Consider the following 27,913-nt stretch of genomic DNA (forward strand, 5'->3'; position numbering starts at 1 on the left):
GAAGCAACATTGACGGTCATGATTGAGCTGAAAAAATGAAGAAGAAAAACGAGTAGTCCCACACAAAGAAACTGAGGGGCGGTGTCAGAAGAGTGGACTTGGTGTCTCCTCTTCACAGGCATTCCAAATGTAGCAGTCTAACTCAGAGACACATTAACCCACCAACGATCGGCATCCAGGTGCTGTTCCTCCTATTCTAGAATGTCGATCACCAGTAGTACACCTACGCTGCCGATTAGCCGATCGATCCATCGAGATCAGGTAGCTAGACACCGCTCACTGCTCCTGAACGGTCGAGTCCCATCTTATCCGGCACGAGATAAACACCTAGGAGCACAGCACAAGCCCCTGTTGCCCTCCGCCACCGCGCGCGGCCGAGGCGCATCGCCGGTCGCCGCCAGGCCTCGCGCACGCCCCCGGGGGCGCGAGGGCGAGCTTGCCGGGCGATGACCTGTCCGGAGTCCGACGTGGGCGAGCTTGCCGGGCGTCTGCCCACCTCCCGACGTGACACCGGTCCCCACCCTGCCGCCCCCGGCCCCGACACTCCTCGGCGTCACCCTCGTGCCCTCCCTCTCCGCCCACCTATATAAACTCGCCTCCTCCCGTCCCACAGCCTCCACACCCATCGCACAACTACTCCTGCACAACAACACAGGCATTGTTCCACTCCATTGTCACCGTTTCTGTTCCATCGCAGACCAGCATCTCCTCCTCTGCTTCTGTTCCATCGACCCCGGTTCTTGGAATCTGAATCCAGCTAGCTGACTAGTACCAGTAACAAATTCGATCGTTTGAACCTGACCATTTTGGATGGCGGTGATGACGGACATGCCCGCGGCGACGGCGCTGCGTGCGCCAGCCCCGGCTACTGCAGCGGTGGGGAGCGAGAAGGACGCCGAGAAGCTGAGGTTCATCGAGGAGATGACCTCCAACGTCGACGCCGTGCAGGAGCGCGTCCTGGCCGAGATCATCGCCAGGAACGCCGAGACCGAGTACCTCGCCCGGTACGGCGTCGCCGGCGCCACCGAACGCGCCGCCTTCCGCGCCAAGGTGCCCGTTGTCACCTACGAGGACCTGCAGCCTGACATCCAGCGCATCGCCAACGGCGACCGCTCGCCCATCCTCTCCGCCCACCCCATCTCCGAGTTCCTCACCAGGTATGCAATCGTAAACTAATCATGCCTGGTTAAAAGTGGAATCTTTGGCTAAATTCGTTTCTGCTAAACAAGTTACGGTGCTGAATATCTTGTCTTTTTTGGTTTAACTGAAGCTCGGGGACCTCGGCCGGCGAGCGCAAGCTGATGCCGACAATCAAGGAGGAGCTCGACCGGCGCCAGCTGCTCTACAGCCTCCTCATGCCGGTCATGAACCAGTAAGTTCATCGATAACTAGTACCATCTATTGATTTGACAAATAAAGACAAATCGTAGATAGCTACAGATCATGAAAATCATGTCACGATAAGTCGTGTTGAGATGAGATGGACAGTTTGTACTAATGTGCCGACGATTGCAATTTGACCGCAGGTACGTGGCGGGGCTGGACAAGGGCAAGGCGCTCTACTTCCTCTTCGTCAAGTCGGAGACCACGACGCCCGGCGGCCTCACGGCGCGGCCCGTGCTGACCAGCTACTACAAGAGCGAGCACTTCAAGAACCGGCCGTACGACCCGTACCACGACTACACGAGCCCCACGGCGGCTATCCTCTGCGCCGACGCGTTCCAGAGCATGTACGCGCAGATGGTGTGCGGCCTGTGCCAGCGCCACGACGTGCTCCGCGTCGGCGCCGTCTTCGCCTCCGGCCTCCTCCGCGCCATCCGGTTCCTCCAGCTCCACTGGGAGCAGCTTGCCGACGACATCGAGGCAGGCTCGCTCAACTCGCGCGTCACCGACCCGTCCGTCCGCGAGGCCGTCGCGGCCATCCTCCGGGCGGACCCGGAGCTCGCCCGCTTCATCCGAGCCGAGTGCTCCCGCGGCGACTGGGCGGGCATCATCACCCGCGTCTGGCCCAACACCAAGTACCTGGACGTGATCGTCACCGGCGCGATGCAGCAGTACATCCCCACCCTGGAGTACTACAGCGGCGGCCTTCCTATGGCGTGCACCATGTACGCCTCGTCGGAATGCTACTTCGGCCTAAACCTCCGCCCGATGTGCCACCCGTCGGAGGTCTCCTACACCATCATGCCCAACATGGGCTACTTCGAGTTCCTCCCCTTGGACGAGGCGAGCGGCGTGGCGTCCGGCGACGCGGCTCAGCTGGTGGACCTGGCCCACGTGGAGGCCGGGCGCGACTACGAGCTGGTGATCACCACGTACGCCGGGCTGTACCGGTACCGCGTGGGTGACATCCTCCGCGTGACGAGGTTCCACAACGCGGCGCCGCAGTTCCGGTTCGTGCGGCGCAAGAACGTGCTCCTGTCCATCGAGTCGGACAAGACCGACGAGGCGGAGCTGCAGCGCGCCGTGGAGCGCGCGTCGGCGCTGCTCCGCCCGCACGGCGCAGCGGTGGTGGAGTACACGAGCCACGCGTGCACCAAGAGCATCCCGGGGCACTACGTCATCTACTGGGAGCTGCTGACCAAGGGCCCACAGAGCGGGCAGGCCGTGGACGGCGACGTGCTGGAGCGGTGCTGCCTGGAGATGGAGGAGGCCCTGAACTCGGTGTATCGGCAGAGCCGGGTGGCGGACCGGTCGATCGGGCCGCTGGAGATCCTGGTGGTCCGGTCCGGCACGTTCGAGGAGCTGATGGACTACGCCATCTCCCGCGGCGCCTCCATCAACCAGTACAAGGTGCCCCGCTGCGTGTCCTTTCCGCCCATCGTGGAGCTGCTCGACTCCCGCGTAGTGTCACGCCACTCCAGCCCCTCCCCGCCGCACTGGGCGCCGGCGGCCGGCCGGTCAGACTAAACCGCCGCAACCAACCGTATCATCGGCAGAACATGCATCTAAGCTTAGATCGGGCCGTGGACCGCGGTGAAGCGTCACGTTCGCCGTAGTAGAATACTCGCACTTTGTCGTAGTACTAGCTAGTATTAGTTCTGCAAATTTTCTCTCCTGTGCTGTCCAGCCAGGCAGTAGGCCAGTCAGTCGTTTTTGAGTTAAGAGTGTTGAGTTGAGTGCGTGCTATGTAATGTGGGTGCCTTAGCTGTTGCTGTTAATCAGTAGTAGTGTTTAGTGAGTGTTGTTTGTTATTGCTTACTAGTACTTGTAGTTTCATGCCAGGAACGGAAAGTGATCATTAACGTGCTATAAATGGTGTGTCCCCAAATTTATCTGCTGTACTTGCACTCCAATAACGCTTTACTATCCTCGTCAGTCGTCAGGATCTTGTTGGGGCGATGGACCTTTGGTCTTTGGATAACTTGATGTCTTCACGAGCCAAAACTGCCAGCTGGTCGGCAGACCCACACTGACCCAATTCCTTGCCTAGCAGTCTAGCTCCACCAACCTTTCCATATCTAGGCCGTGTGGTTTCACTAAATCGAAATGGATGACGAACCGGTGATGGCAAATGCTCGAAAACGAGCCTGTGGTTTTAGCTGGATCCATGATTATGAGGAGGAAAGCAAGAAGCGAAAGCGTAAAAGCCCTCAGGCAGCATCCATTGTTTGTCCAACGGCCACCGCTAAGACTAAGTCAAAAAGGCATCCTGCAACTGCGAGTCTTCTTTACAGCTCAAGCCTTTGTCCTTTTGCTAAGGCATGGATTAATGCAGAATCATTTTATTTGAGAGAGACAAGAGGGAGTATCCTACTGCTAAATTGGGGCGCATCGTTGATCGGTACGGCACGAAAGAATCCGAGCCGCGCCCGCACCCCGGCCGTGCAGGGGACGCACCCAACATCCATCCCTGCTGGATCTTTAATTACTCTCTCCGCCTCCGTGTCGAAAGCCAAATCCCTCCGTCCTTTTGCGGAAAAAGCACGGTCGTTTTCGAATCACCGGGAGGGGGGGGGGGGTTCCTCCGAGTGCTAGCTGCCGCACCGTGGTTTATGGATGGGAATCAAACCAAAATTTGGCTGCATCCCTAGGGTGCCAAACAAAAATTGGCCGCATCCAAAACCAGCGCATGCCAAGATTTGGCTAAGAAGATGATGTTTGAATAACAACCATGCTAAAATCCATACACATAAAAAAAACATTTGGTCATGAGCACGACAATGGGCCCCACATGTAAATAAAAATGTTAGCACCGAAATAACCAGTCGATATGGACATTTATTTATTCATTTAATTGCAAGAATTACCGTGGTACAAATAGATTACAATTCTCACTTAAGGTTTAGAAGATATTATCATTTAAATGTAGATTACCAAGCATTAAATACACCTGACTTATCCTATACCCTTGTGCCACGCACACATTTGCATGGAGCTTGGCTCCCAGGCAACTCGGGCGAGCGACGTCCGCCGGAAAGTGTTCGTGATTTTGTGAAGAGTTAGCCTGGCCGTACCAAAGTTTTCTAGGGCCGATCAAAATTTGGCCTTTAACCAATTGACATCAAAATTTCTTGAGCATGACCTAATTTTAACTTGGCCATAAAAGGTCAACCAACAAACAGCCCTAAGTCACTCGGGGGGAGTCGGAATGGTGCACCGTGCACGTACGGCTCGGCGCCGACTTTGTTCTGATTTGCTTAGCATTTTTCAGCTTGGTCGACCCATCGTGTCGCGGACCATCCCAACTATATTCTCTTCATTTCGTTCTCTTTCTGATTCTATCCTGTTCTCATTCTCTTTATTTTCTCTCATCTTCAACAGCTTCCCTTCGAAGGAAATCGTGAAAGGAAAAGAGAGAGAATCCCGTCCTGAAAGGAATAACTCTGAAAATCCCGTCGTGAAGGGAACCGTGAAAGGAAACAGTTGGAGCGCTGAAGGGAATGAGAATCCCTTCACGACGAAAATCTCGTCCGCGAAGAGAAGCCCTTGGGAATGGCCTAACTCCACACGCGGGCCCAGTGGATGCGCTGCTGGAAATTCTCTAGAGATTTCGTGTGTTTGCTTCGTTGGAGCCCTTGAAAACGGAGGAGGTATATGCATCTTTCTTTCGTTTCACCCTGGATGGCGACTACCGGGACGATATATTATGCGGCCGCTAGATTTTATTGGCCCCTCAGGCTGGATCAAGAATACAAGTCATATTCCACTCAGTCTATCGAAATAATAGAGGTGGCCATATTGGCATCCAGCTTATTGTCAAAGTTTAGCAAGACAGCAACGTGACAGGGAATAACTAAATCGTGCATGTCGGCAAAGAAGTGTCTGCCACGGTGCGAAAAACGCTCTCCATTCGAAACAAGATTTTCATCTATCCAAAAAGTCTACAAACATGTTTTAGGAACAGCCAAACTAACTTAGTTGGAGGCGTGGGTATACACACCATCCATTATGTTCGGGTCATTCTTTTAGCTCAGTTTGGTGTCTTTTCCTGCTTTAGTACTAGAAAGTTTATATTACCAAAAGGATATAGCTTCTTGTAAAGTTGGGATTTGAGTCCTATAATACAGCCAATATGTAGCCAATTGCTTAGAAATTAAGAATGTGAAGTTCGATTTGTTACAGTTGAAATATCGAGATACAACTGGTGTCGTCTACGCTGCTTTGGGTTTGAGGATTTTTGGCAATTCATGTGAAGCAGCCGACAAGACATTGTGCACCCGTCGCTACCACGAAATGATCGACCACTGAAATCATATCATCAACAACGTGGGGAAGGAAAGCAGAGTATGGTGGCTCAGCTCGGACAGCTCCCTTTCCTACGCTGTCACGGCCAATGGGTACTGCTCCCTCCCATCCCAATATAAGTCCATTTAGATTTGTGTTAAGTAAATATTTTTAACTTAGACTATCAATAGCAAAAATATATATAGATTGACAACATAAGGTTGTCACTAGATTTATCATAAAAAATACTATATCAACATATATTTTTTAATTCAAAATTATATAGTTTTATAGATAGTATTAATCAAAGTGTCATTTTGAAGATTTTGTGGATGTTCTAATGGACTCGTACTTGGGATCAAAGGGAGTAGCTAAGTAGCTATGTGTACTATACTTCAGTCCATCAAATGATCAAATCATTGGGAGTCCAAGTAGAGGATGTTGGGAAGTAAACCGTGATCCGCAGCGGATATGATTGGCATTGTCCGTAGTGCCAGCCCAGTTGGCTGCAACGTGTCGAGTTCATTGGGCTTAAAAGTTTGAGCCTTCTTCCTTTCGAACTGGATTTTTTATATTTTATAAATCCAAAAATTACAAATATATGTGTTTGTTTTGAAATTTTATAATTCTATACTCATATTGCCTGTTGGACAGGCGGGCGACGGGATTCTATTGCTCTTCTAACAGGCGACAAGTAGTTTAATTTATTTAATTTTTAAATAATATAAGGAATGATTGTCGTTAATCCATTCCAGAGATATTTAAAAGTGGATTAATCAGATGATGAGAGTAGAAGACGGCAATTTGATTCGCAAAGTTAAACGTCTATGATTAATATAAAGTTCTTGGTACATCGTTGTAAATATTACAATGCCGGGATTAGAATATATGGATTCTATTGCTTGGACCACGGGATGAAACGATTACTTGGAGTCCTCTGTCCTATGCTAACGGAGGACAAAAGCTGGAAAAATGAACCAATGTAGGATAATAACATAGTAGTATAAGATATCAACAATATCTTATAGAAGCAATATAGTCACTGAAGTACTCCATAAACCGTAAATGTGTCCCCATTTCGGAATGATCCCCTTATGCTCATGCGGTCTCGGCGCCCTGCGGTCTCGTGCTCTCATATGGTCAGCTAAGTATGTAAGCTGGTCTAGCGGGACTTTGGGAGGCTGTGATCTCATCCTGCGTATGACCCGGTCTGAGGAAGGTGTCAAAGTCAACCGCGTAATGCTTGGTACCATGCCTGATGACTTGCTTTAGGTATTCTGCCGTTGCTTGTATGTCATCGAAATCATCGAGCTCTACATGTGGGTTAAGGAGCAAAACATGTTAGCACCAATTGCGAATGGAAAACTTATGAAGTAAATAATGTATTCTTGATAGAGGTACCTGGCTCTCTGGTAGGAACGCAAGATGAGGACGAACCGACATCTGTATAAGATAGCATGAAGGAGTTGCCATTGTAGTGCTCACTGATATCAATATAAAAGGGCCAAGAGGAGCTTAGTGCTCAACGTAATTCGTACATAGTGACGGATGAGGTCAAGCCATTAATGTCGTTGAGGGGTGAGAACTCAGAGCAGTGTCCGTCATCGTCAGTGGAGGGGGGAAGGATCGATGAGCAATGTTCGGAGTGGACCTACAAGTGAGCATCTTCATGATCTTCTATATCCTCTCATAGATCATGTGGAACACCCAATGTTTCTCAGAGGCAGGGATATCTATCACATGGTCTAGTGGCTGGATATTAATACCAGCCTCCACCACTATCTGCTGCACGAGGTCCTTCTGCGAACAAATGTTGACACAGGTGCTTTATAAGTTAAATTTAGGGTACAACTATTGTTGGTGTTGAAGAAACATATTGCCAATGACAGTGTCTGGTCCCTGTACACCGAGTACATGTCCCACACATTTGTTGCATGAGTTGGCACCTCAGACAGTGTGTACATGACCCGTGTCCATGTCCAAGACAGAAATCAAGCTAGATACAAGACTTAACAAACAACAGAAGCACGTGAAGAAATTTAATGCAAGCCTGGGGATCTAACGCTCTTCCAACCTCATGAGCTCATCCGAAACCTGTGGTCGGAGTATTGAGAGCACAACCACCATAATAGCAGTCAGGTAGGAGCGGTGCTTGTTATCCACGCATGGGTCAAACAGTTCCAGGTGGTCAACAACCATACCTACAAATTCATATGATAATTATAGTTTGCAAAACAAGAATTAAAGGGAACGCTAATGGTACCATAAACAATGCCCCCTTCTTCATAAAAAATCATACATGCCCACGATCGATAAAAAACTTTGGCTTACCACAACTATATGTGCTAGATATATAAAAATAGAACATAATAAAAACAAACAACTGATGTTACTCTACATTGCTCTAAAATTCTAACAGTTGATCTACGTTGCTCTAAATACCTAGATCTAATAACAGTACAACTATCTATAAAAAATCTAGGTATAACAATTACTCTACAATGCTCTAAAAACCTAGATCTAATAACAGTACAACTATCCTAAAAAATCTTCATCTTAGAGATATAACTTTCCTTAAAAAATCTACTTCTAACAATTACAACTATCTCTAAAAACAATATGTCTAATATCACTAAATCCTAGATCTGATATCTAACCTTTGTCCAAAACTAGATCTGATGGCTAACCTAAGTGCTTTGTAAAAAAAATGCTATGGTTAGGCCATTTACCTCCAACACTGATGAATTTTAGCAGGACTTCATCACTCTCCTCTCCCTCCCCTCTCTTCCCCCCCCTCTCTCTCTACGCTGGTGGGAAGCAAATAAAGTGAGCACTGTACTCGGTGAGAGGACCAGCGCTCCACTTAAATAGGAAAACATGTCACCCTTCCAATGGGCGATAGGTGGGTGGCTTCGACGTGGATGCCGCTGTGGCCTCGCCGCACAGTCCAAGGCTGTGGACACCACCTATCGCCCTCTTAACAGGTGACAAGAGTATATAATTGTAAAATTTTAAAACAGACACATATATTTTGTTAGCGGAAGAAACTATCTTCCATGAATAGGTATGGTGAGAACACACTCACACGAATGGCTTGAACTTGGAGAAGAAGTAAAGAGAAAGGAACACCAAATGTATTGGTATTCATGGTGTAATGTACAAGTATACACTTATAGAGATAACGGTAAAAGTTACCGCCATACTGCAGGGACCCAGGACCGATGGAACTTACACAGCCCGAGCTCTAGTAAAAATACTTTTACTCCTACCTTGAAAATATTATCTATTATGGTAAATACAGTGGTGCAAACAACTATAGGGGTGCGATGCTGAGCCAATCATCAATTGAGGTACGATGCCACACTGTCCCAGGTGTCAGGATGGTCTCTACTTGCATTGGCATTAACTGTTGATCACTTCGTATCAGATGACTGCAGAGGTTGTCCTTCCTTTGCTAATAGTTCCTTCGGAGCCTAGCTGCCTCCCCTACATGGAGAAGGAGCGACCTGATGAGCTCTTATGGCCTTCAGAGGTTGTAGTCTCTATGGGGGAGCCTGGAGCCTTACGGCTCTAGAGCAGCACTAGATGGCGACTACCTATTAATGCCTGTGGGCTAGGGCATTTTCCCCAACAGTACTCGCTCATCTATTGGCCCTGAGGATTGGAGGGTGAGTAGATGTTAGAAGGAATTAGCTCCAACTCAACCTTATAGTAAAGATCTCCTGAACAATCCCTCGCCATTGGGGAGTCTCTCCGTAGTGACCATGAGTGATGGTCACGAGGCTCTGATGAAGACGATGTTGTCTAGAGGGAATTACTTGGTTCCCCCTCAGCCCTTAGCCGTGGTCAGGCTTCGGAGGTAGGGCCCTCTGGAGCCCCGCGACATTTACTGGAGGTGAAGCCAATGGCTGTTGGGCCGGGAGAGGCCGTCCGCAACCCCCTCGGCCCATAGCCACTGTCAGGCTCCGGAGGCAGGGCCATTTGGAGTCCCACAATAGTTTACCGAAGGTGAAGTCGATGGCTGGGCCAAGGGAGGTGGTCCGTGACCCCCTCAGCCTTTAGTCGCGGCTAGTCTCAGAAGGCATGGCCATTCAGAGCCCCACGGAATTTGCCAGAGGTGAAGCCGATGGCTATGGCGGGGGAGGAGGTCCACGACCCCATCGGCCCTTAGCCGCAGTCAGGCTCCGGAGGCAAGGCCATCTAGAGCCTCGCGATGGTTTACCGGAGGTGAAGCCAATAATTGGATTGAGGGAGGTGATCTGCGACCCTCTCGGCTCTTAGCCATAGCCAGGATTTAGAGGTAGAGCCATCCGAAGCCCTGTGGCATTTTTCGAGGTGAAGCCAATGGCTGGGCAATGGGAGACGGTCCGTGGCACCCCTCGGCTCTTAGACGCGGCCAGGCTCCGGAGGCTGGGCCATTTGAAGCCTCATGGTGGTTTGCCGAAGGTGAAGATGATGATTGGACCGGGGGAGGCGGTTCGTGACCCCCTCAGCCCTGAGCTACAGTTAGGCTCTGGAGATAGGGCCATCCGGAGCCCCGTGGTGGTTTGCCGGATATGAAGACGATGGCTGTACCGAGGGTGGCGGTCCGTGACCCCCTCGGCCCTTAGCTATGGCCAGGCACTGGAGGCAGGGCCATCTGGAGCCCCGCGGCATTTGCTAGGGCGATGGTTGGACCAGGGTAGGTGGTCCACGACCACCTCGGCCTTTAGTCGCGGCCAGGCTCTAGAGGCAGGGTCATCTAGAGCCCCTTGGTGGTTTGCCGGAGGTGAAGCTGATGGCTAGTCCAGGGGAGGGAGTCTGCAACCCCCTTAGCCTTTAGCTGCGGCTAGGCTCCGGAGGCAGGGCCATTTGGAGCGTCGAGACGTTTGCCGGAGGTGAAGCCAAAAACTGGGCCAGGGGAGGTAGTCCCCGATCCCCTCAGTTGTTAGCCGCGATCAGGCTTTAGAGGCAGGGCCATCTGGAACCCCGCGACAGTTTACTGGAGGTAAAGCCGATGGCTATGCCAGTCCATGAACCCCTTGACCTATAGCCACTGTCAGGCTATAGAGGTAGGGCCATCTGGAGCCCCGCGGTGGTTTATTGGAGGTGAAGCCAATGGCTGGGCCAGGGGAGGTGGTCCGCGACCCTCTTGGCCCTTAGCCACGGCCAGGCTCGGAGGCAGGGTCATCCGGAGCCGCGCGATGGTTCGCCGAAGGTGAAGCAGATGGCTGGGTCAGGGAAGGTAGTCTGCGACCCCCTCGGCCCTTAGTTGTGGCCAGGCTTTGGAGGTAGGGCCATCCGGAGTCCTGTGATGGTTTGTCAGAGGTGAAGCCGATGGCTGGGCCAGGATGGAGCGATCTGCGACCCCCTCGGCTCTTAGCCACGGTCAGGCTCCGGAGGTATGGCCATCTGGAGCTCCACGGAGGTTTGCTGGATGTGAATCTGACGTGGATGCCGTCGTGGCCTCCTCGCATAGTCCGATGCTGTTGACACCACCTATCGCCCTCTTAACATGTGATAAGAGTATACAATTGTAAAATTTTGAGAAGACGCATATATTTTGTTGGCGGAAGAAAATGTCTTTCACGAACAAGTACGGCGAGAACATACTCACACGAATAGCTCAAGCTTAGAGAAGAAGTGGAGAGGAAGAAACACCAAATGTATTGATTGTCCAAAAATTCATCATCTGGTTTGATAGCCATGGGTCTGTATTTATAGTATCATTCAGGGTGTAAACGGACAAATATACCCTTACAGAGATAACGGTATAAGTTATCACCATACTATAGGGACCTAGGACCACTCGAACTTACATAGCCCGAGCTCTGGTAAAAATACTTTTACCCATACCTAGAAAATATTATCTATTATGGCAAATACAGTGGTGCAAACAACCATAGGGGTGCGATGTTGAACCAGTCATCAATTGCGGCACAGCGCCGCACTATCTTGAGTGTCAAGATGGTCTCCACTTGCACTGGCATTAACAGCCGATCACTTTGTGTCAGATGACTGCAAGGGGTGTCCTTTCTTTGTTGATATTTACTTTGGAGGCTAGCTATCTCCCCCGTTAGAAGGAGCGGTCTGATGAGCTCTTATAGCCTCCGAAGGCTGTAGTCTCTGCGGGGAGCCCGCAGCCTTAGAGATCCGGAGTAACATCAGATGATAACTCCCTGGTAATATCTTTGGGTTGAGCATTTCCATAACATATTTACAATTTTGAATTTAAAATAAAAAAAATCTCCGAACCGCAATGGATTGCGTACCTTTTTAGCTTGTCATGCTTAGAGATGGCAACGGGTAAAATACCCATGGGTAGATGATGTCCAGACCCGTACCACGAGTGGATTTCTAAACCCATGCTCGCGCCCGTTACCCGTCACGGGTAAGAAATTACCCGTGCCCATCACCCGCGAACATCTCATACGCGCGGGTGCACCCGTATACCCGTCTGCTAGGATAATTGGAGCGGGTTTACGGGCACAGATATGTATTTTTCTTGCCCGTAACCTTTTGCCTATCGAGTTTATGATCAAACCCGTACCCGTACCCATGGGGAAACGTTGAAACCCAAACCCGTACCCGTCGGATTTCTTATCCGCGGGCACACGGGTAATTCCTACCCGTTGCCATCCTTACTGGCATTTGACGCGTTGATCGATGGTGAGAGTGGCGTGGTGCCATTCCGGCGGCCACCTGGTACGCAGTTCCTTAGCTGTTGGAATTCTATGAGCTTTGATTCTTTGTTGCTTCCTGTGCTCGTCGGTCAGCTTGGCAGGCTGCAGGAAGAAGAGGCCGATGATCTAGTTTTTCCTAGGTTGCATGCTTGAGATTTCTTCCTCGGATTTTGGTGAGATTTGCAAATAATTTATTTTCGCAGGCAGTTGTCAGAAAATATTTTCGCACAATGAAAATCGAAAAATAATTTTTTCGCTGATTGGTGAAACGAAAATCTGTTTTTTGGTATTCTTTTGTGTCTTTTTTAGTAAAAAAAATACGAAAATGAGTTTAATTTTTTTATGCATGCAAAAAATATTTGTAGTGGCTGGTTAGCGAAAAATGTTTTTTTTCAAATAGTTGTCTAAACGACAACACGGAATGATTTATTTTTTCCTTAATATTTGGTTCGATGTAATATTACCAATATTTTTTGATTTATTTGATGTAAAATTATGTGAGTAATTTTTTGAGTGAAGTAACCTTGGGAGTGCACAAAATATATTTCTTTAGCAATAGTAGTTGTAAAGCATAATTATCATAGAACCCGACACGGAGGTTACATAAGCTGATAAACATTACATGGAACCTGGGGTTTTTCATCGTAGAGCGAATGGATCCTAAGCTAGAGATAATGACAACAAATATTGGTATGTACGGTGCAGCTAAAGACTAATCTAATAGTGTGCCACAACTAAATCTAACATGCCTTAGGGAATTAAAATAGCCTAAGTTACAATAAATACTCTACTGAGTACAACTAGGATATTTGCCATTCCTGAGGGCATCGGGGCCTCCCACCTTAGCGTGATAGGCCCTCTTCCGCTTTCTTTTCCTCTAAGCTACGTGTGCTTTAGCCACAACGCGCTCCTTCGTTGCCTTCCTCATACGCCCCTCCTCCTATCGCTTCAGCCGTAATTCCTCCTGGTGTTGCTCGTACTCCTGATGTTCGTAAGCTTGCCTCCTCCACTGCATATTCATATTGATCCATCATTTCTGGTCCTCATTTTGCTCCATGTCCAGCCATTTCATGAAGTCATAGATAGATGGAGAAGACTGGACAAATGAAACAAGAGAGAAGATTAGTAAGATAGTATATGAAATCGTACAGAAAGTGTCACATGAGTGATCCTTGTCGCTATACCAGAGGGTACTCATATGGTCCATGGCGAGGCAGGTCGTACTGGTACTTGACACACATGAAGAAGCGTCTATCATTGGTGTAGGAGATGTCCTGGGATTCGCAAAGTCTACAAGGGTCGCCATAGAAGCACATCGGCAGTTCCACACTCTAGGGGTGGACGTCCCCGAATGTTTCTTGGGTGGACTTGGTGGAGCTGAGGAAGATATTGTAGTTGAGGGAGCTGAGGAAGGAGTGGTCTACCCATGGTTCAGGGTGGGGTTATTTATAGTGGCTGGGGGGTGGTGCATGGACTGAGCACATGAGCATGGCTGGGTGCTGGAGCATGGCAATATTGTGCACATGGACAAATGAGCAGGGATTCCCTGTGAAAGCTAGAAAAGTTGTGCTATTGATGTTTGACAAAGATTCCCTATGAAAGTTGTTGATTGGTGTAGTCGTAATATTCATGCAAAAGTTCATCAAGGAGTTATTGTTGCCTTTGCAAGGACGATGGGGAATCCTATGAAAGCATTGGGCTTAGAAAAGACTTATTGGTTTATGTGTAGCGGTGTGTGGACCGAGTGAATGGTCATTGCACATGCCATTAAAGCAATGATTCACCGCTCTAGCACCTTCTATGGCTGATCCGCCGATTATTGGCAACATGGAGTGGTTCCTTTTTCATTGTGCAGGAACAGTCTGAACTAATAAAATGGACAGCTAAACAAAATACATAGTCATGTAACAGCGTGAACAAAATACATTCACTGAGAGTACAAGTAAAACAGACTACACCTGACCCTACCCTGGTCCCTACCTCTGGCACACTTTTGCCTACGTGCTGACACTGGATCGTCTACCTCCTCCTTCTCCCGAGGATGGTCGTATGCGAAAGGTGTGTACTAATCAGGCTTGCAATGCTCACGTCTAGGCAACTAGAGACCGTAGATGTCTTCTGTCTCCTACTGCGTAGCCTGAGTGGGTGGAGGTGTACAATACAACTGGGGGGTGACCATCACTTTAGAGGTCCCTCCGTAGTCAAACCACGAGTTCTCGCTGGAGTGAAGTGAACTCCTGAAAACCTATGCAATGCTCTCAATGCAGAACGTACCTGCATTACATCGTACAAAAACAAGTGAGTATTGCCATATAATGCATACTAAGTCAGACATTATGGAATAAAGAGTAATGACATACCCAACATAGAACGAACACAGGTGCAGCCCAACCAGAGCCTCCTGCCTGGTTAGGGCATGGAGGCTGAGAACTAGTGTATAAAGGCGCTGTCCAACCAGAGCCTCCTGCCTGGTTAGGGCGCAAAGGCTGAGGAGTAGCATAGAATGGCTCTTGGCCAGAGGTGTAGGTAGGTCATGGTATGCGTGGCCAACCAGTCGTGTACAATGGTGTCGGGCTTCCGGCATGATGTGCACCCCACGATACGTCGGCCCTTGGCGGCCAAACAGGACAACGTTCCAATGATGTCATCCAATGCCATACCATAGGTGCCCTTGTCACACAGTCTAGTAGCCGTACTAATTACCTCCGCATGAATCTAGCTCCCTAGGTCGGACTGCCATAGAAGACAAATTGTTAGCCCTAGTAGGTATGTGAATATAAGAATCGATAATTTTTTTAACATTTTAGGTACCACAAGGTGCAGCGATGCTCCTACGTGTCCTAGGTAAAAAGCAGTAGTGCTAGTAGAGGGACGATGTGGTGGGTCTCGATAAGAAGGGGACGTGTGCGAGTCCGCAAAGTGTACCATTGTAGGTACTGCTAGTAGTTGTGCTCATCGTAAGGTGCTGCATACTCGATCACGTCCATAAGAGCCTCACCTCACTGCTACACCTAGGGTTAATAGGTCAGGTCAACTAGGCACTTTGGTGTCCCCTTCGTTGACAACCTAAAATGGAGTTTGAATTATACAAATGGAGAACACATAATACAATGAGGTAGCTGACGTTGTAACTCACGAGTGCATGGAACAGGAACATGACCTCCCAGCAGGACTGGGAGTCCTAGCGCCACCCGAACTGGCACATCACTTGGTAGGCGGTGTAGTCCTCAATGAAGACGTAAAAAACAAGCTTCTTCCTCATCATACAAAATGCCGAGTCCATGTAGCAAAGTGAGGAGATCCCACGGCATGCGGATCGTCGAAGAACAAAGTTGGGGTGTACGGCTCCTAAATGATCATATCGAGCCTCAGGTGGTTGAACTGCTCTGTAAAGGCCTCGTACATAGAACAAACATGCACTCCTGCCCACTACGGCTGTAAAATTATAGTTCTTCTAAGTTACATAGTCACTATTACACATACAAAATTTGCAGCTATTTTAAATGACATGCCCATCAGTGTGTCCAAAGTGATCCTATCGTTGGCTTGTCAATGTCATTACTGGCATACATCTCTGAGGTGTAGTACATAGGTTGCACAAGGGGTTGTCAAACCTGAAAGCGCTCAGAGGACCATAGCTAATGTAGTAGTGGCATACATGCCAGAATGGACGATTTGCATGTCCTCACTACTATGTAAGAAATCATCAAAGGAGATACGTCATTAGTGATGGCTCCTCAGTACCTGTCACTAGTGCACTATTAGTGATGGTTCCAGTGCCAACCCGTCACTAATGTGTGGCCCAAGCTGAGACCCATCACTAATGAGGGTTCATTAGTGATAACGAGCGAATGACCTATCACTAAAGATATTAGTGACATGTCACATTAACATCCGTCACTAATAATTCAGTCATTAGTGGTGGGTATATGGGGAACATGTCACTAAATGTAGCCTACTCATTAGTGATGGATTATGAGACCTGTCACTAATATTAAAGTAATTAGTGATGGGTCGTAGTTGTTACAGTCACTAACGACTTACTCATTAGTGACAGGTGTCATTATCACCCGTCACTAATTTCTTCAGCGACCACTCCTATCTACTCAACACTCATATTCGCTCATTTCTCTATCTCAACCACTCTCATCTTAGCTCATGTATGCTCGTCTCCTCCTCCCGCCATCGCCTCCATTCGCATCTCGCTGCTGACGTTGCCACCATCCTCCCACCAACACAACAGCCCGATGTACGCTGTTGCCCCCCCCTCTACCCGCTAGGGTTAGGGTGATGGATCAAGGTAGTGGCGGGGTCATTGCCGTCGCCATGGTGGACTTGGATGGATCCCAACAACTCCTCCATGGGCTCACGCTCTAGGCGTACACTAACCTCCAGGCATTCCTCCAATGGCGTTCCCCCATCAGCCACGATCGAGATTGACCATAGTTTCCTCTTTTCTTTCTCTCTCTCATTGTTAGGCTCATAGTAACACTCATTAGGACATAACAATTTAATTGAGTTTATAGTACATTAGGCTCAATTCATATCATCCTATCATGTAGATGTTGAAACCAATCCAATGGCTCAAAGAGGTAATTCCTGCGATAGGTGATATTGTACCTTTGGTGCAATCCACTCTAGATGGAAGGAATTTTGTGAGGCTATCTATCCCTTTTGACATACGTTCAAGGGGAGAAAGTAGTGGGGATATCATTATTAGGTCCTGTGGCAACGCATCATCGATTTCGTTGCATTCTGAAAAAACCACCGTTGAAGAGTGCTTGAGGAGCATGGGTTCTTTTTGCCTGACTACAACTATTTTCGAATAAAAGTGCTTGAGGAGGGTGAAGAGGATTTGGCTTTGATTAGTGAAAGGCTTGCTTAGTTCGATGAATATGATATGGTAAAGTAATATGTAATCCAGTTATTTTGATATACATGACTATTAGCGTGTATTATTTTCATAATTTTATTTTTATTGCTTGTAGGATATTTTTGGTGACACCTCTGCGACAATTAGCTTTCATGCTATCTTAGATCAAGCCATGAAGCATCTTGGGTTATGATGAGGACATCACTCCCTCGGATACATACAATGATCCTCCATTGAACTTTCAAGGTCCAATCACAAGAGCTCGCGCACGACAATTAAATTTAGAGGTGAGCTCGTTCCTAAGCAACTCTTTATATAATTTTGAGAATAGATTACTACCTAATAATTATGTGTTGCTTAGGAATCATGGAGATGACAAGGAGACACATAGAGGAAGGCTTGGAGGCGTGGAGGAGCAGCTAGCACGTTCAACAACAGCAGGAGGTCCAGTCCAACTCGAGTCCGAATCAGTCTCGACCTCCAGGACCAGCGAGCAGTAAAACGGACGCCCAGGACGCATCCGGACTCCGTTTTCGACGATTCACATATGGTTGGAAAGATAATTTCATAAGGAAACCAATGGTGTTGTTTTGAGTCAACGGGAAACGTCGAAACAAGTCAGCGTCCAGAATCTGTCCCGGTGCTGCGTCACTGTTTTTGGTCCGTTGGGCCGTGTATCGTCGTTGAGCCCATTAGGGGGGCGTGACCAGGGGGTGTGACGACCCTTAGACCCTTATTATCAGCCGCCGTCGCTCTCGTTAGGGCGGGTTTTTGCTTAGATTATTCTGTGAAGAACAGTTTCGCCGTTTCTTCGGTTTGTGAGACCCCAACTCGTGAGATTAATCATTCATCTGCAATTTGGTTGCATTCTTCCTTGTTCTTGCTTGTGTTCTTCGATTCGCAGGCAAGGACTTTAGCCTTCTTAGCGAGGTCAACCGTGCAACGTCGGTTGATAACTAGAGGAGACGTGGTGTTGCGATTGCGGGGTTTCGGATCGTGTTGTTCGGAAGCCGGATCAATTTGTGTCTCGTTTCCACCAAATCGAGAGTTACCAGAACCTTTCGGAAGATCGGGCACCCTTGTTCATACTAAGTGGTATTCAGAGCTTCAGGTATACCGTCAGGTTCATATCTACCCTTAGTTTCGAGTGTTTTCGCCTTCGTTCCATAGTCCACTGCCATATCGTTTTTTTTTCCTGTCCTACAACCCTTCCGCACCTGTAGCTTTTGCATATTTCAGTTTCAGAGTCCGTCGTGTTGAGTTTGTGTCCTGGTCAAGGTCTTGTTGCTGGTTAGGTCGTGTTAGAGTCCAGTTCGTGTGTTTTCCCCCACCGTTTCCATCAAACCCTAGCCTCCGTTGCATATTTTCCCCACTTTTTTCCCGTTTTGTCCTCTAATTCGGAGTCGTTTCTCAAATCGGGCATAACTTTCGCGTACGAACTCCGTTTTCAGAAAAGTCACAGAGTTTTTCGCATCGAAACGGCGTTTCGGACCCGTTCGTCCCCCGCTTTGCCGGGTTCGACGAAATCAGAATTCCCAAATTCGCCTCCGAAGTTTGAGTTTTCAATTTCCAAATATTTTTCTCATTTTCCGGCTGAACTTCAGAAAATTCTACAGGCCACGTCTTTCACTTGTTTAAGCTCAAATTTTCTGTGGTTCCCTCTTGTGTGCTCCTAACTGAAAAAAAAATATCAAAAAAATAAAAAGAAAAAGTTGAATTTTCCCAAAAAAACAACGACAGCCCAAAAAAATAGAAAAGAGAGAGGGGCAAAAGAGGAACAATATCTAGAGGAGCACATAGAGAAGGGCAAAGTGAGCTGTGTTAGCGTGTGCTGTTTAGTTCTTTGTTTCTGTTGCTCTTGCTATCCATCATACTTGTTTCTCCACCTTGTTTATCACACATACTTGGTACTTGCAACACTTTAGGCCAGCAACGACAACAAGTACTTGGGACTATAATTCAGCATTACTATCTGTTTCTAATTTGTGTTCCACATATACATATTTGTTCTCTTTGTGTGCCTTCCAAGCTCCACAGATTCTTCTGGACAGCACTGGTTTGTATCCCTGCAATCGCTCGCACGCCTTCTAGGTATCCTTTGCTTTGCTGGTAAGAACCCTGGTAAGAGCTTGGTAAGGTATCTACCTTTGCTGATCTTGATTGAGAGGCACCACTCCACCTTTGTAGTACAATTATTAGGGATAACCTTCACTGTTTGTTGTTGTGTTTGTTTCCACAATGTCAGTTGATGGAGATAAAACGCCAAAGGACTTCAAGGAGTGTGTCAGCCAAGAGCAGCTACAAGCTGTTGTAGACAATGCTCAGAAGGAGATGAAGGAGACAATCATCAAGGCTGTCACTGAAGCGATAATTGAGATGAAACTCGCAAACGCGGTTGAGCGGGTGGACAAACGGTTATCCAAGCTCACCGACAGGGTAAATACTTTGGAAAACCGTCCTGTGCACAACGAAGATGTGAATGGAAGCAACACCGGTGATGAGTTGTATGATGACGATGGTAATGTTGATCCAGCGGCGACATTGCAAAACAGATTACGGCGTCGTCTTCGCACTAACACCACAGGTATGGGTGGCGTTCCACATCACCACCACCATCGAGGTATGTATAATCGAGCTCCTGAAGATCCTTATGCTAAGGTTAAATTTACTATACCTTCTTTTTCGGGACATTATGATGCTGAGGGATATCTTGATTGGGAGATGACAGTAGAGCAAAAATTTAGTGCCCACCAAGTACCTGAACAACATAGAGTTAGACAAGCCACTAGTGAGTTTAAAGATTTTGCTATTATTTGGTGGACTGGTTTAGCTGCAGATGGTGCCACACCTCGTACATGGGAAGAGCTTAAGGTTGCTATGCGTGATAGATTTGTTCCCCCATCTTATCATAGAGACCTGCGTAAGAAATTGATGCGCTTAGAACAGGGAGATAAATCTGTGCAGGATTATTATGGTGAGCTTCAAAAGGGCTTGATGCGTTGTGGCATAGTAGAGGGAAACGAAGATTCTATTTGTCGATTTTATTCGGGTTTGAGACGTGAAATCCAGGATATTATTGATTATAAAGAATTTAACAATGTCAACCAGTTGTTTCAGTTTGCTATGCTTGCAGAGAAGGAGTTGCAGGGGCGTGAGCAGCAGGGCAAGTACAAGGCCAGCACCACATACACGCCGTGCATAGGACCATCCTTGGGGCTGTCCAAACCATCCACTTACAGGGCTCCCTCACCAGCGAGCAAGCAACAAGCAGCTACGGCACCAAATCCGGTCACTACACGAGCTTCAGGCTCAGGTAAAAATTCTGTTTTGCAGGGACCTTCCAAGAGTGCTTCCTCTGTTGCATCAACGGGACACACCTCTGGCATTCAGTGCCGTCGCTGCCATGGATTCGGTCATGTGCAGAAGGATTGCCCAAGTCAGCGGGCATACATTGCAACGGAAGATGGGTACATCAGCGCCCCTGACATTGAGGAAGAAGAAGAAGAAGAACCAGTTGTTGAGGAGAGCAACGAAATCTTGGGCAGTGATGACACAGCGACCTATAGGAGCATCATTGTGCAGCGGGCGCTCAGCACAAAGGTACAACAACCAGAGAAGCTGCAACGCCATAACTTGTTCCAGAGGAGACGTGGTGCTGCGATTGCGGGGTTTCGGATCGTGTTGTTCGGAAGCCGGATCGATTTGTGTCTCGTTTCCACCAAATCGAGAGTTACCAGAACCTTTCGGAAGATCGGGCACCCTTGTTCATACTAGGTTAAGCTTTTATGGCCCCAGAGTGGACTTCAGTGCTGAAGGCAACTTTCAGGCTAATATAAGGTTTCATTTAAGTGGAAATGAATCAGCTAATAAGAAATTATTTACTGTCTATGGTAAAGCATCGGGTCATCCATGTCAAGTGAAAGAGAGTGCACTAATTCATGCGCTAATATATATCGATGAAGTACTAGGATACAATATTGTAGATTTCAACTATGTTAAATATTAGAGGTTACATGCTCGGGCAAATGCTCAAGTGTAATGATGTATGGATATTTGGATAAGTACGTAATGTATGCATAACTATATTGTATGAGTGACTTGAGTTAAATTCAAGTTTCTGGATGTATATTTGTGTTCTTGAATGTGAAGACGGCTGCCAAATCATGACATTGCTTTATGATGTCGTCCATCGAAGTTCTTTTCTGTTTTGTTGAATGGGATCTGTTGAAGTATTCTCTGTTTGCATGCATGCCTCTATTATGAAAGTTGATCTCTTCTTTAGAAGTTATTAGTGACGGGTCTTAGTTTTCACCCATCACTAATATGTCACTAGTGATGGGTATCCTTATTATCCATTATTAATGTTAAATAATTAGTGACAGGTGTCCTTGTAGTCCGTCACTAATGTTAAGTCATTATTGATGGGTGTCCTTATAATCTGTCACTAATTGTAGCCTTAGCGGCTCCCTCCTGGGGCCACTCATCAGTGATGGGTTGTTATGAGACCAGTCACTAATGGCTCACTCATTAGTGACGGTTATCCTTATAACCCATCACTAATGAGTGATATTAACTGTTATTTTATTCCCCAAGCAGCACAACCAGATAGTGTCTGTCCGCCATGACTGCTTGGCAAAGGGGCGATTTTTTGGCGATTCTGTTGAGGCCAAATCAAATCTCGGTGATTTGAAGTTGGTGTCTGTCCTTGGACTTTTAAGGTTTGTCTCCTCCCTCTCCTCCTCCTCTTGATCATATATGCATGGTGGATTCTAGGGTTTGAGTTGGAATCAACAATTTTGCTCCTTTTCTCAGTTCTTGATATATGTGGATTGTCCCCCTTAGTGTGCATGCGTAACCTACATCTCCCATTCGGGAGTGTTTGATTATAAATATGACTTGGCAACTCTTCATATTTATAAAAAGATGCTCCCAAATTATCCACGTACTTTGGACAGTTCGAGGATATGTGACCCTAGTAGTAGGTTTCTGTGCTCTTGTATGATTCTAGAGAGGATTTCAGTGCTATCTCCCTGTTGTTCTCCAGATACACACCCTTTCGACTAGTTGTCGAGACGTGTATTTGGAGAACAGTGGGGAGCATGGAAATCTACTCAGGCCATGTATCCTTAAATGGGATTAGGAGCTATATTTGCTTATTAGAAATTAGCTAGGATCCTTTGTCATAGATAACATGTATCATATTTGGATATTAATTGTTGTCTTCAATATCATTAGAAACATGCACACACTTAATTTAGTTAAATTGAGTTACAATTTTTATACTTATTCTACATTCTCTGTCGTTACTATTTAAAATCAATATTTTTTCAATTTGTAGATGGTGGACCGAAGTTGGATGTACCTTGATTGTCGTACTTGTAACGAGTACATAAGCGGGGTGAAGTCTTTCTTGATTGTCGTGGTGACAGATATGGAAGGTCAGGGTAAAACAGCAATTTGGTGTCCATGCTGTGATTGCAATAGTGAGAAGAAGGGGAAATGGATCAGGTCCTCCCGGACGGCAGTACGGATCAGGGATTCCCGCCAGCCAGTGATATGAATGATTATCTTAGGGACGCAAACATATTAGGATTCAATGATGACTACGTGGATTTCATGGAGAATGTGGACCAAATGGTGCGTGAATTTGAGGGACACGATGAGTATAGTGATGGTGAGTTTGTCAAATTCTAGGAAATGGTGCGAGACTCAAAGACACTATTTTATCCTGGCTGTAAGGAGAAATACATGCTGTTGTTTGCGGTGCTTACGCTTCCGCAATTGAAGGCAACCCATCGTTGGTTTGATAGGAGCTTCAAAGCATTGTTGCATCTGCTAAAAGACATGCTACTATAGGGGAATAAGGTGCCCAAGACCGTCTACGACACGAAGAAGATTGTTTGTCCTTTGGGATTGGAGGTAGAAAAAATACATGCATGCAAGGAGGATTGTGTCCTGTTTCGTGGAAAGTATGCAGACCTAGATCAATGTTCTATTTGTGAAACCCATCAATACAAGTGTAGAAATGATAGTGGTGATGGGGAGGAAGGTAGCAAGAGGAAAGGGACTCCTAGAAAGATGATATGGTATTTTCCTGTAATTACCCATTTGAAGCGTTTGTTCTAGAACAAAAAGGAGTCCCAATTGTTGCGGTGGCACAAAGAGGGTCGTAAGAACGATGCAATGATACGGCACCCCGTAGATTCAGCTTAGTGGCGAAACATTGATTCCACATTTGGGTGGTTCACTGAAGAATTATGAAATATTAGGTTTGCTATGAGCACAGATGGCATGAATCCATTCCTAGCCTATTGTACTGTCTATCTACAACCTTCCACCTTAGCTTTGTAAAAAGCAAAAATACATTACGTTGTCAACCTTAATTCCTGGTCCGAGGCAACCTGGTAATGACATTGATGTGTACCTCAGGCCTTTGGTAGATGGTCTTAAAGCACTCTGGTCTGAAGGCGTTGAGATTTGGGATTAGTTAAGCAAGAATACTTCACCCTGCATGCCATGTTGTTCGTCACCATTAATGATCTGCCAGCACTTCGTAACTTGTCAGGGCAGAGTAAAAGAAAAGGTGAAGCTTGCCCTCAATGTTTAGATGACACTGAGAGTATGTGGTTGAACGAGTCAAAGAAATAGTGTACATGTGGCATCAACATTTCCTTCGAAGGAACCACCGGTACCGAAAAATGAAGTCTCAGTTTGATGGCACAAGGGAGAAAGCATCACCTCCAAGGTAGTTCAACAGGCAAGATGTCTATGCTAAGGTTAAGGATATCAATGTTGTCCTTGGCTAGCAAAAATGATCCTCCACGAGTGATCAAAATGGAATGTGGAACAAGAAATCAATTCTCTGGAAGCTTGATTATTGGAAATACTTAGACGTTCGTCAATGTATTGACCTCTTCCATGTAGAGAAGAATATCTGCGATAGTCTCCTCAGTACAATGCTCAACATGAAGGGGAAAACAAAAGATCATGAAAACGCACGAGTTGACCTTGAAGAAATGGGATTAAGGCCAAAGCTTCATGTTAAAGATACAGATAATGGGAAATTCCTACCCCCATCTTGCATCACCCTATCCAAGAAGGAGAAAAGAATTTTGTGAGTTCTTGCACGTTCTGAAAGTTCCCTCTAGTTACTCGTCCAATGTTAGAAGACTTGTTTCAGTGAAAGAGCTGAAAATGGTTGCCAGTGTGAAAACTCATGATTACCATGTGATTTTAATGCATATGATTGCAGTTGTAATTAGAAACATGTTGCCAATTGGTGTTCGAGAGGCTATCATGAGCCTGTGCTTTTTTTTAAGAAATGCAATTAGTTAAAAGGTACTCGATCCGGAAGTGCTAGGCGAGCTAGAAAAAAGACACTTCGAGACTCTATGTCTTCTTGAGATGTATTTTGTATCATTTTTTTATATCATGGTCCATCTCACAGCTCACCTTGTGAAGGAGATTTATTTTCTTGGCCCTGTGTTCCTGCATCAGATGTATCCATATGAGTAATTCATGGGCGTTCTCAAGGCATACGTAAGGAATCGAGCTTTTCCTGAGGGGTGCATCATGCAGGGTTACTCTATAGAGGAGGTAATAGAGTGGTGTGTTAATTACATGGACCCAGGTAACCCAATTGGTGTGCCTCATTCTCGCCACCAGGGTAGGCTTGCAGGGCAAGGAATTCTGAGGAATCATGCAATTACTCCTAAGATGAAGGCATACAACCAAGCTCATTTCCTCGTGTCGCAACAAATGAGTGAAGTGTCCCCATATATCAACGAGCACAAGCAGTTGCTTCTTCAGGACAATCTAGGGCGGACAAAAGCTTGTCTTGCGAAGCAATATATGCAAAGGTTCAACACTTGGTTTCGAGATCGAATCATTCAATCGAGTACTCCTACAAGTGATTTGATCATGAAACTAGCGGCATGCCCTACATGCACAATTACAACATATGAAGGGTACGATATAAACAGTTGCACATTTTACATGGTTGCCATATAAAAAAAGCACATACCAGAACAGTGGCATCCGTATAAATGCTTATGATAATAATATGCATAGGAGCACATACTATGGTCAGATAGAGGACATATGTGAACTGGATTACTTGGGATTCAAGGTACCCCTGCTCCGATGCCATAGGGTACATGGGACAAAGGGTGTTATGAAAGACAAGTACGAATTCACTAGTGTTAATCTTAAACTTGTTGGATATAAGGACAAACCTTTTGTACTCACTAAACAAGTTGTCCAAGTGTTTATGTGATTGACATGCAAAATAAGAAACTTCATGTGGTTCTCACCAGGAAAAGATGGATCGTTAAAGTTGAAAATGTGGTTGATGAGGACTAGTACAATCAATTTGATGAAATCCCCCCTTTTGCTACTGCAATCATGCCACAGGTTGCACAGAATGAGAAGACTCCATACCTACGTTCCGACCATAACAAAGGGATCCATGCAAACAAAGCACAAAAATGGCTGCCACATGCCAAATCAATTTCAATGTAACCTCAAATTTGTAATATTCAGTTAATTCTGAATTTCAATGTAACCTCAAATTTATAATATTTGTAATATTCAGTTAAGTCTAAATTTCAATGTAACCTTAGATTTGTGATATGTTTGCTGGAGAAGGTGGCTGACAAACCTGATTTTGCTTCAGGATGCAACTAGTATATAGGCAAATCCCTTAGAGGGATGAGCGTATTAGTGATGGGTGATAACTTCACGCGTCAGTAAAGCTATAGATAGTGACGAGTTAATTTACCACCCGTCACTAATGATCGAATCCACCCGTCACTGTGACCCGATCACTATTGACGGGTGGTACATTCACCCATCACCATGACCCAGTCATTAGTGATGGGTGGTAAATTCACCCATCACTAATGATATGTTTATAAATAACGGACCCGGGAACCCTAGCCTTCAATTTTTCCTAAGTACCGTCGTGCCCGCCGCCCATTCCTCCTCACCTCCTTCTCCCGGTCGTCTCCATCCCCCTCCCAGACGCCGTCTTCCCCTGTGCCCTCATCCCCGACTACCCCAACGCCGAGGAGCCCACACCACCATCACCTCCTCCCCGACGAGCACCCGGACACCAAGGAGCCCATGCCACCGTGCTCTACGCCACATTCGTCCTCATCTATGAAGGTAGGCTTCCTGCCGTCCCCTCCTCATCGATGCCTGCTACCATCATCCTCATTTGCCATTGTGAGTTACTTATGTGAATTCTACCATACTTTGTGTGCTGGGGGTGAATGCAAATTGTATGTCTGATTATATTACTCAATGATGATAGCAGCTAAGTGAGGTTGTGTGTGATAGTGTAGTCTACTTAGGTGTGACAATATGAACTTAGCAGTTTAGCACAGATGAATTTAGCACTATGTTATCTTACCCATTTAACACTTACTATTGAATACTTAAACTCTATGTGTTCCTAATTTTGACCCTTGAGTTGCGATTTCTATGTAGTATTTACGGTAATATAGGAGATAGAGGGTATGTGAATCAATGGTTAGCAGTTTGTTTTTCAATATGCATAAATATGGAGGTTGTGGTGCACGTTGTTCTTGGGAATGATCTAAGAATTAAGAGTGTGTTGTCACATATACCGATGATATGAGATAGCCAATTTGGTGTTTGGATGGCGACATCAGTCGTAACCCGCTTTCTGATAGTAAAACTTGATAACATAAACATGTTCTTGATGTTTATATGCTTATGTTCAGTCCTGATAGCACATATTAATTCTTATTCTTGTTTATCTGCTGCTATATATTGTTGTCACTAATGTATGCATATTGCACAACAAGTTCATGATGGTTAAAATTAAATTTTTAAGAAAATTCCAAAAATGAATTTAGGTTGCATAATCTATTACGTCATCTCCCGTTCAGGAGTGTTTGATTATAAATATGACTTTGTCATATATATGAAGATGCTCCCAAATTGTCCACATACTTTGGACATTTCGAAGATATGTGGCCCATGTAGTAGGTTTCTGTGCTCTTGTATGGTTCTAGAGAGAATTTTGGTGGTGTCTCCCTATTTTTCTTTGGATACACACTTTCTTGGCTCGTTGTCGAGACGTGTATTTTGAGAACAGCAGGAAGGTGCTACCGAAATTTTCTCCAGAACTGTACATGAGCATGGAAACTTACTCGGCCCACATATCCTCGAATGGGATTAGGACCTATCTTTTCCTTTTAGAAATTAGCTAGGATCCTTTGCTTTAGATAAGAAATACATAATATTTTCATAAATTCATATAAAATTGAATATAGTTACTAAGACTTATACAATTGTATCTATATATTTGTATCTACTAGTTATCTGCAAATGAGTCATCGGGATCCTCTTGACGAAGCACAAGCTCCCAGTTAGATGTCTATGCAATCAAGTCCAAATGGAGCAATAGTACAAAAGGTAGGGGCACAAGAAAAGTGGCCAACTAAAAAGATTACCATCACATAATTCGATGATGACGGCGTGCCTATGGAGAAGAAGGCCCTGCAGATGTTAGGGAAGCTTGCATGCCTTAATGCTCAGGAGAGGGTGCTATTGACCCTTTCGAAGTTTGATGAACTCACTATGGATCAAAAGAACGCCTTGTTCAATGATGGTGTCAATACGTTTTTGGTGTTCCTAGAAAACATGAAGGCGAAGGCCTGCAGGGCTACTATGAAATGATCGC

At 46.2% G+C, this 27,913-nt stretch overlaps 1 protein-coding gene across 1 annotated transcript; it reads left to right on the forward strand.

Annotated features, from left to right (window-relative positions):
- The first annotated feature begins 280 nt into the window (after window positions 1-280).
- LOC133912736 (indole-3-acetic acid-amido synthetase GH3.8-like) lies at window positions 281-3,254 on the forward strand. The gene is made up of 3 exons (XM_062355625.1): window positions 281-1,157; window positions 1,271-1,372; window positions 1,527-3,254. The coding sequence occupies exons 1-3, from the start codon at window positions 811-813 to the stop codon at window positions 2,908-2,910; spliced, it is 1,833 nt and encodes a 610-aa protein (XP_062211609.1). The 5' UTR covers window positions 281-810; the 3' UTR covers window positions 2,911-3,254.
- Window positions 3,255-27,913: the final 24,659 nt, after the last annotated feature.

Source organism: Phragmites australis, chromosome 3 (assembly GCF_958298935.1).
Source record: "Phragmites australis chromosome 3, lpPhrAust1.1, whole genome shotgun sequence".
NCBI lineage: Eukaryota > Viridiplantae > Streptophyta > Magnoliopsida > Poales > Poaceae > Phragmites > Phragmites australis.

Coding starts and splice junctions, on each gene's coding strand:
- LOC133912736 (XM_062355625.1), top strand. CDS start 811: ATGGCGGTGATGACGGACATGCCCGCGGCGACGGCGCTGCGTGCGCCA. Junction 1,158..1,270: donor ATCTCCGAGTTCCTCACCAG/GTATGCAATCGT, acceptor GTTTAACTGAAG/CTCGGGGACCTCGGCCGGCG. Junction 1,373..1,526: donor CTCATGCCGGTCATGAACCA/GTAAGTTCATCG, acceptor ATTTGACCGCAG/GTACGTGGCGGGGCTGGACA.